General features: G+C 38.3%; 1 protein-coding gene across 1 annotated transcript; it reads left to right on the forward strand.

Annotated features, from left to right (window-relative positions):
* The first annotated feature begins 415 nt into the window (after positions 1 to 415).
* LOC141398404 (uncharacterized) lies at positions 416 to 4,434 on the forward strand. Its single transcript, XM_073975689.1, has 3 exons — positions 416 to 566; positions 767 to 945; positions 3,313 to 4,434. The coding sequence occupies exons 1-3, from the start codon at positions 425 to 427 to the stop codon at positions 4,432 to 4,434; spliced, it is 1,443 nt and encodes a 480-aa protein (XP_073831790.1). The 5' UTR covers positions 416 to 424.
* Positions 4,435 to 9,569: the final 5,135 nt, after the last annotated feature.

A 9,569-nucleotide genomic window follows, 5' to 3' on the forward strand; every position in this document is an offset into this window, starting at 1 on the left:
CCTAAATATATACGTATTTTGGGAAAAAATGTTTCAATATACACAGGCTGAGGGTATATCTCTGTCGGCAAAGACGACTGCTACTTTTTTAATTGTTCTTATATTTGTGTTGAGTAAGTAATAAAATAATTATAGTCTAAAGAATTAGCATTGTATTCCAAATTCAAAATGAAATAGTTTTATAATAATTTATTTGCACTTAACCTATTTTGCTTTTCGAACGGCTAAATATAACTACATTATCAATGTCTTTACATAGATTTTCCAATAAAACACAAATTTACCAGCCTAGTAGTACAACTGATTTGCCCATGAAAAGTTGCGGAACAAAAGAGAAAATTATTTCTTTGATTAAAAAGCGTAAGCTGTTTTACGCAGCGACAAGTGAACAATAATTTTTAAAATCATACTATAAAACACTCTTATGTCGCAGACTACAAACATCGATGATCAAGACCCTCCAGATGTCATAGATATTACACTAAGAACAAATACGTCACGTAGACACACCCCTAAGAATAATCCCCATCGACAGAATAAACCACAATCCAATGCAACGGCTGTTGGTAAGCATCAGCAATTATAATCATACAACTCAGCCAGACAGACAGGAATGGCCAATGGACCAAATTTTCTGAAACCGATGTTAATTCATCATCATATATGGGTTCTAAATATTTTCTATTCGTTAACCAATTGTATAAAGAGACTGTCGGGGAGGTTCTAACTATCTAATATATATATATTTTTTTTTTTTCATTTACAGGAGCTCTTCTATTCACCTCAGGTGGTATGAACATGGCCATGGGCTTAGGTTGGACCGAAACGGCCCTATATTCATTGAGTAAACATTTCTGTCACTCTTGGTTTATTGGGGTTATAATTGGAACGGTTCTCTCTGTGCCGCTTTGTTACTTTCTGACTGCTAAAAAGAAATGGATAATGGTGAGTTCAAGAAAAAAATTTGTAGGGTTGGCGTTTTTTATTTGTGGTGGCGACTTCTACTTTGCTTTTCAAAAAAGTAAGGCTGGGATTAAGTCGTTGTTTTAATATTTCATTAAAACAACTTTAATTTATTAGTGGGAAAAATTAGCCATGTTTACCAAGGGGTAAGGCAGGGAAGACTATAGTTTCGGACCTCGCCACAGATCCTCATCAGTTCCCTTGTTTGTTGTTTTTCAAAAAGAAACTTTTCATACCCAAGTGTCAATTGCTCGCTCAAATAGATACGTGTCCGAAGAGTTTAGGTAGTGCCAAGGAAATTCTCGATCAGAGTGTTTCTTTGGACACGTATCTATTTGAGCGGGCATTTGACACTTGGGTATGAAAAGTTTATTGTTGAAAAACAAGAAACAAGGGAACTTATGGGGACCTGTGGCGAGATCCTAAACTATATTCTTCCCTGCCTTACCTCTTGGTAAACATCGTTTCCCGCTAATAAATTAAAGTTGTTTTAATGAAATATTAAAACAAGTAAAAAAGTATCAGTCGGCTTTGCCGACAGAGATATACCCTCAGCCTGGGCAAATTGAAACACTTTTTTTCACAAAAAAACTTATGTATTTAGGGGGTTTCAAAATTTTGGTCGTATGAACCGACAAAAATGTTGATTAGGATTAAAGTTCAAAATTTTTGCGGAAAAGGAATGGATCTGGTACTTAAAGGAATGGACCGACATAGACCATGGGGTGCCATAGGGGGTTTTTACACCATTCGGGCTGTTTTCTCAAGAAGTATGGACATGCCCCTGAAATAACGTTTACCATCGTAATTGAGGCAGCGAATGTAAGTTGCTTCAACAAAAATCAAAGTGATTCAATACCAGGTCTTAAAGTGAACTTATCCAAAATTTTGTGTGGGAGGTACGGGATGGAGTGGACAAATATAGTCCATATTCGAACCTGATCTATATCTGGTAGATATTATGAGAATGTGTAAAGTATGGACCAAATCGGTCACTCCCATCAAGAGTTATCGTGCGCACAATTTTTCCGAATATTTTTGAACTTTTGTGGGGTAGGTACCTGAAGGAGTGGACCGATATGGCTTATCTACGAACTTAAACTAAGTTTGGAAACAATATTACGAAGCCCAAATTATGGTCGGAATCGGCATTTCTGTGCGAGAATTATCTTGCGCTTCCACCCATAAACATGGTGTCATAGGGTTTGTTTTTCAACTTTCAGGCTATTTTTCAGGAAACTTGTACCTTCGTATAGGGGACAGTGAATACAAGATGTTACAACAAAAACCAAGGCAATTCATGAGCAGGTCCTAAACTGAACTTTTCCGAAATTTTGTGTGGGAGGTACACGAAGGAGTTTACCGATTGAGCCCATATTGGTACCTCATCTAAGTCTGGTAGAAATTTCATAATGTGCAAAGTAATGACCAAATCGGTTACTTCCTTCAAGAGTTATCGTACGCACAAATTTTCCGAACATTTTCGAACTTTTGTGGGGAAGGTACCGGAAGGAGTGGACCGATATAATCCATCTCTGAACTTGAACTAAGTTTGGACAAAATATTACAAAAGCCAAATTTTGGACCGAATCGGCAGATCCGTTCGAGAGTTATCTTGCGCTCCAACCACTACACACGGTGTCATATGGTTTTTTTGTAACTTTCAGGCTATTTCCTCAGGAAGTATGGACTTGCCCCTAATGAAACTTACAGCGTCGTATAGAGGACAGTGAATACAACTTGCGTAAACAAAAATCAAAGCGATTCGAGACCAGGTCCTAAACTGAACTTTTCCGAAATTTTGTGTGGGAGGTACCCGAAGGAGTGGACCGATTAAGTCCATATTGAAACCTCATCTAAGTTTAGTAGAAATTACACGATGTGCAAAGTATGGACCAAATCGGTTATTCCCTACAACAGTTATCGTGCGCACAAGTTTTGCGACAATTTTTGAACATTTGTGGGGGAGGTACCTGAAGGAGTTGACCTATATGGCCCATCTTCGAATTTAAATCGAATCTGGACAAAATAATTCGATACCCAAAATTTGAACCGAATCGATTGATCCGTTCGAGAGTTATCGTGCACACCAGCCAGCCAGACAGACGGACGGACGGACGGACATTGCTAGATCTACTCAAAATTGTCTGAAACGGATATCGTACAAACATACTTGGGGTCTAAAACCATTATTTCGATGAGGCACATTTTTGGTCGTATCAAAGTGTAAATACCCTCTTTAGCCTAAAGGCTGAGGGTATAACAACGACTATGGGATTAAGCCTGAATATTTTGAAAAGCAAAAGAAAAAATTTTACTAATTCCAATATTCTAATCAATCACTTCCAGGTGACCTCAGCATGCCTAATACTAGTTGATGGTATTCTTTTTGCAAGTCTGCCCACAGACTATGACAACCTATTGGCTGCAAGATATCTCAATGGCATTGCCATTGGTTTGATTGTCGTACCATTTCTAATACATGCCAGTGAAATTGCCGTGGATTCATTTCGTGGTAGCTGCCTCATGACCGAACAATATGCCCTTACCTTTGGCATAGCAATACAAATGATTTACACCCCTTTTTGGCCATTATCATTGGATTTCCCACCAAATCGTCTGCATGGAATTTTTGATATAATTTTCGGCATATTTCCCCTCGTTTTTATCACATATTTTACGGAATCTCCTATCGATTACATACGTATAGGTGATGATATGGCTGCATTGAATAGTTTGGCACGTTTACAGTATCCACAAATTATTACAGCCAATACACATGCCGCCCTCGAACAACAGAAGTTTTATTATCAAGAGGAAAAGTATCGATCGTCGGGGAAGTGTTGCGGACACAGTGCTTTGCCGTTGATAAAAATGTTGCTGTTTCGCAGTGCAATGTTGGCATTTTCGTATAATCTGCCACTGAATTTAACTTTGAGGTATAGTGTCCTGCTAAATGGTGCCACGTGGGCTGCCACAGTTGCAGCTATTTGTCGGGTCTTTGGTGCTTTCTTGGCATTTATTATGGTCGATCATGCAGCAAGAAGAGGACCCTCGGCAATTTCCGCAATTATTATGAGCAGTTTACTTATTAGCCAAGCGTCGATGTTTGGGAATATTTCCTCGGATGTTTCAAATATAAGCGGACTGGATGCTGCCATGTCTTTGTATATAGTTATACAAGCTTTTGGTGGGTTCTTTGCATGCTACACCTCGGTATATTTGGCTGAGGCATTTCCCTGGCGTGCAAAACCCAGTTTTATGGCATTTTGTGTTATCGTCGAACAAATTGTGCAAATAGTTCTCATTGAAACAATTTCCCTAAGATTTGGCGATAATCTCTTGGCTCAGGGAATTGTTGCCTTGGTGGTGGGTGTTTTATTCTACTTCGTAATGCCCGAAACTAAAAATGCTTCATTGGCAGAGGCCCAAGAAAGTTTTAGAAATTTGATAACGTACAAACGATTGTGAAGGAAGGGGGTGTTAGGATGATTATACTCGAAATTTGTAAACTAATTTAATATTTTCTTTTTTTTACTTTATCATTACTTTTTTATAGTTCTGTTAAAATCACAATAAAACTCTAATCAAGCATTCAAGCACACAACACGTATTCTCTATATTCATCTACCGTGCTTTTGGGACAGTCCCCATGCAACGGTACTTCTAAATGTTTCGGTATTTTGAATATTTTATCTAAACTTATCAACCAAATTGGTTGAATTTTGATATGCGGGGTTTTCACTTTACAAAACACTTTTCCGAAAAAAATTATGGACAGAGGTCCATGTTTTGATATAGACCCCAAACGAACGGAGCAACCGATTTGGTCCTAAATTTGGCTTTCGTAAAATTTTGCCCAAACTTAGTTTACGTTCGAAGATTGGTTATATCGGTCCACTCCTTCAGATACCTCCCCCACAAATGTTCAAAAACTGTCGCAAAACTTGTGCGCACGATAACTCATGAGGGAGTAACCGATTTGGTTTATACTTTGTATATCGTAAACATTCTACAAGAGGAAGATGGGGTTCCAATATGGTCTCAATCGGCCCACTCCTTCGAGTACCTCCCACACAAAATTTCGGAAGAGTTCAGTTTAAGGCCATCTCTCGAATCACTGTGATTTTTGTTTTAGCAATTTGTATTCACTGCCCTCCATACGACGGTACAAGTTTCATTAGGGGCAAGTCTATACTTCCTGAGAAAATATCCTGAAAGTTGCAAAAAAAACCCCTATGACACCGTGTGATGTGGTTGGAGCGCAAGATAACTCTAGAACGGATCTGCAGATTAGGTCCAAAATTTGGCCTTAGTAATATTTTGTCTAAACATGGTCTAAGTTTGAAGATACCTCCCCTCCCCCACAAAAGTTCAAAAATGTTCGGAAAATTTGTTCATACGGTAACTCTTAAAGGGAGTGGCCGAATTGGTCCATACTTTACACATCCTAATATATGTACTAGATATAGATCAAGTTGAAATATGGACTATATTTGTCCAATCCATCCGGTACCTCCCACACAAAATTTCGGATAAGTTCACTTTAAGACCTGCTATCGAATCACTTTGATTTTTGTTGAAGCAACTTGCATTCGCTGTCTTAATAACGGCAGTAAAAGTTTTTTCAGGGACAAGTCCATACTTCTTGAGAAAAGAGCCCGAACGTTGTAAAAGACCCCTATGGCACCACATGTAGTACCTGGAAGGCTCGAACCGAATATATTACCGAATATAGCTACATTATGTTTTTCGCAGGCGAGTGTGATTAAAAAGCCCTATCTATCGATATCCCCGCAAATTTTTGAGCTTTAATCCTATCCGTACTTTCGTCGGTGCTGGCCGTATGCACCGACGAAAGTATGGATAGGATTAAAGCTCAAAAATTTGCGGGGATATCGATAGATAGGGCTTTTTAATCACACTCGCCTGCGAAAAACATAATGTAATGTAATTTTAAAACCCCCCTAAATACATAAGTTTTTTTTTGGAAAAAAAAAGTATTTCTATCCACACATGCTGAGGGTATATCTCTGTCGGCAAAGCCGACTACTTTTTTACTTGTTTTAGTGGCTGAGGGTATATCTCCGTTAGCACAGCTGACTGATACTTTCTTACTTGTTCACACAAAAGTATTGCTCATTTCACACGTTAAATATTATCTTTTTAATTGCAAGCTTCTCCATAGTCGTCAACTCAAACCTTACTTAAAAGTTCCCGTCGATCACACCATCATTGTGACCTACAGAGCCGCTGCAAAATCGGTTACAATTTTTTCTGGTCCATTTCACACCCTACATATTTCACAATCGCCACCAAAACCTAATTGTCTCTATATTGCGACCTCCATAAAAAAGTTCGTTACGATTTGTCCAAAATTGCGGCCTGGAGTTTGATTAAAATTATTAATGGACGGACGGACGCACATCTCAAAATTGCTTTACGTCGTCGAGATATGAATTTTGGTATCCCACATGGGAGTCTACGACGAATATTTTGTGGTGTTACATGCATATTCGGGAAAACCCAAAAATTAGACAAATTACACTGTGCAACACTGAAAATGCAAACAACGTCTAATGGGCATTTTCTAAAAGTACATAAGAGACTAGAGAAACATTAATTGGGTTTAGTGTTGTTAGATCGGGCTTGTATTTTATAGACTCTTATAAACCGGGCTAAAACGACCCTTTTTCCACTGGGGCTTTATCTAAGAAACTATTAAGAATTTGACTTTGCGGTTTTCAGTCCTAAAGTATTAGAACTTAAGTGTGAAACAGAAGAACTAGGAGAAACTGCATCTAGCTCATCAAAATCGATAATATAAGTGAATTATGGTCAGAAGCAGATAAACTATTAGGATTTGAACCAAATAACCTTTGGGAAAATTTTCCAAACAATGTGCTCAGCAATTCTTCAGAACATTCTGAAACTCTAAAATAATTATTTCATGTTGTTTAGGCTAAAAATCCACGCCTCTGGCCATGATAGTTTTAGAAGATTTTACCTTGAAACGTACATGATATGTTTGGAAGATCATATTCGAAATTGGTAAAAAAAAATTAAGATTATTTTAAATTTATTATTAAACTAGCCGACCCGGTCCGCGTTGCTGGCCCCTGCACCAGTATTTTTATTGCATCGCTAATTAGTCGGGACCCGCAAGTGATGCAATTTTAGCATACCGTCAAAAAGCTGATAACTTGTGGCATGAATTTATTTCATCTTCTGGAATAGTATAACTGGAAGTGTTTGTCTGAAATCTAAAGGTGAATTGCTTCTTAAATTATTATGTGCCATTGTAAATTCGTTCCAGGCGATAACTTAAATTTAATATTGCATATGTGCCCTTCATTCACATGAATGTTCAGTGGCTTAAGGGCCAACTGTGTCGTCCTTCCACCTTCTTATAATGTACATCTTATATACCTAATAAAGGTATAGCTATCGATATGTTGCCTTCTAATGTAAATACTTGCTTTCCAATAAGACCAAAGCTTCGCTATGCATAACATCTGGTATTTCATTTGATTTGTAACATATTTAAGAAAGTATGAGTGGTCAGGTCTTATGGTTTTTAAATTTAACATACATATATAGCGCATTTAAAAAATAGGACGCAGGGTATAACGCGCACCTCCCAAATTTAACAAAATTTATAGCATTTTTCCACCAAGGACCATCCCTGTACATCATCTGAAAATTACATGGAAATCGGTTTAGAAGTTTTGAAGATATCACACATTTAAAAAAGTGGGCGTGACCGGGTCTTAAAGCCACAAATAAGTCCCTCAGGTCGGATACACAACCACCCATTATCTATCGAAATAATTTTCAAACCACGCTCCGCCGAAATTCCACAAACTATATAGTTTATTTTCACCCAGAACCAGGAAACATATCTGCTGCCAATTTCACCAGGATTATCCCGGTACATTCCCTGAAATTTCTAGGCAAATCGGCTCAGAAGATTTAGAGTTAGAACTTGGGCGTGGTCGGGGCTGAAGGTCCAAAAATGAGTGCCTAGGGTCGGAGAATCGAAGGGTGGAAGTTCGAAGCAGGGTGATTCGTTGCAGAGTGGTTCGATATGTAGAAGTTCGGAGCGGGGTGGATGGGAGGGTGTGGTTCGGAGGGTGGAAATTCTGAGCGGGGTGGATTAGGGTGGAAGTTCAGTGCGGGTTGGTTCGAAGGGTGGAAGTTCGGAACATGGTGAATCGGAGGGTGGAAGGTCGAAGCAGGATGGATCGGAAGGTGGAAGTTCGGGACGTGGTGGTTCGGAGGGTGGAAGTTCGGAGCGGGGTGGTTCGGAGAGTGCAAATCCGCAGCAGGGTGGTTCGGAACGGAGTGGTTCAGAGGGTGGTTGATCGGAAGAATTAATTCAATCACTCGTTTCATTTTTGCTAAAATAGCGGTTTTATTAAATCAGACATAGTGGAGGTACCAAACCCCTCCGAAATTCAATACAATGTATAGCCTATTTTAACCACGGGACCTCCCTGTACATTCTCTGACATTTTCCGGAAAATATGTTCAGTAGTTTTGGGTATGTAACGTATTTAAAAAGTGGGCATGATAAAATAGGGTTTTTATAAAAATAGGACATGGTGGGGGGGGGGTACCCCGCCCTCTCCGAAATTAAAAAAAAAAAAATATATATATATATATAGCCTATTTTCACCACGGGTGTTTCATGTACATTCCCTGAAATTTTCAAGAAAATCGGTTCAGCCGTTTTTGAGTCTATACGGAACATACATATACATTGACTTTTATATATTAGATACCATTTTTAAAGACATAGGGTATAGGGGAAATACCCCGCCCCTTCTAAAATTCAACAAAATTTGTAGCCTATTTTTACCCATATCGTACCGAGACAAAACCTTTATTTATTTTTTAAAAACAAGCCACTTTTTTAGGGTAATTAGGACCCACTGATATCAGAAATCAACTTAAAAATTTTTACAATTTTTCGTTTTCCCGGAAAGTGGTGTTCGAAATTTCGAACACTGGCGCTTAAGCTATATGTATAGAAGTAAAATAAAATTGATTTATTTGTCGTTTTATTGATTTATTTCAACATTTTTGTACGAAAAAATGGCTGAAGATTGGTTCTGAGACTTCTTTGGGCCTACAAAACTTTTCCCCCAAATGTGTCAGCACTTGTCCACGTTTTGGATTGCATCACATAGAACGGTACCGAGCGATTTTCGGGAGATTTAAAGGATTAAGCTGCATTATCCTACAGAAATGGATGTAAATTTATACATATTTAGACTATTTTGAGGCTACTTAACTTTCCTCCAGAAATGTGTCAGCATAGGTCCATGTTTTATATAGCCTCAGTTAAATGGTACCTAACGATTTAAGGGTATTTCAGGATTTTAGCTGGACTATCCTTTAGAAATGGCTGAAAATTTAGTATTTAGTCTTATATGGTGCTATAATAACTTTTCCCCCCAATTTGTCAGTAAATTTCTACGTTGTGATATATCCATCGATATGTAGGTTAAGTACCAGCGTTCGAAATTTCGAACAGTCAACTTTGCACATTTGAAAAGTCGCGCTTGCGCATGTAAATCATGTTCTCTATATTTTGTGAAACG

This window comes from Musca autumnalis, unplaced genomic scaffold (assembly GCF_047663935.1).
Source record: "Musca autumnalis isolate F117 unplaced genomic scaffold, ASM4766393v1 scaffold_3, whole genome shotgun sequence".
Lineage (NCBI taxonomy): Eukaryota > Metazoa > Arthropoda > Insecta > Diptera > Muscidae > Musca > Musca autumnalis.

Coding starts and splice junctions, on each gene's coding strand:
- LOC141398404 (XM_073975689.1), top strand. CDS start 425: ATGTCGCAGACTACAAACATCGATGATCAAGACCCTCCAGATGTCATA. Junction 567..766: donor ATCCAATGCAACGGCTGTTG/GTAAGCATCAGC, acceptor TTTCATTTACAG/GAGCTCTTCTATTCACCTCA. Junction 946..3,312: donor CTAAAAAGAAATGGATAATG/GTGAGTTCAAGA, acceptor AATCACTTCCAG/GTGACCTCAGCATGCCTAAT.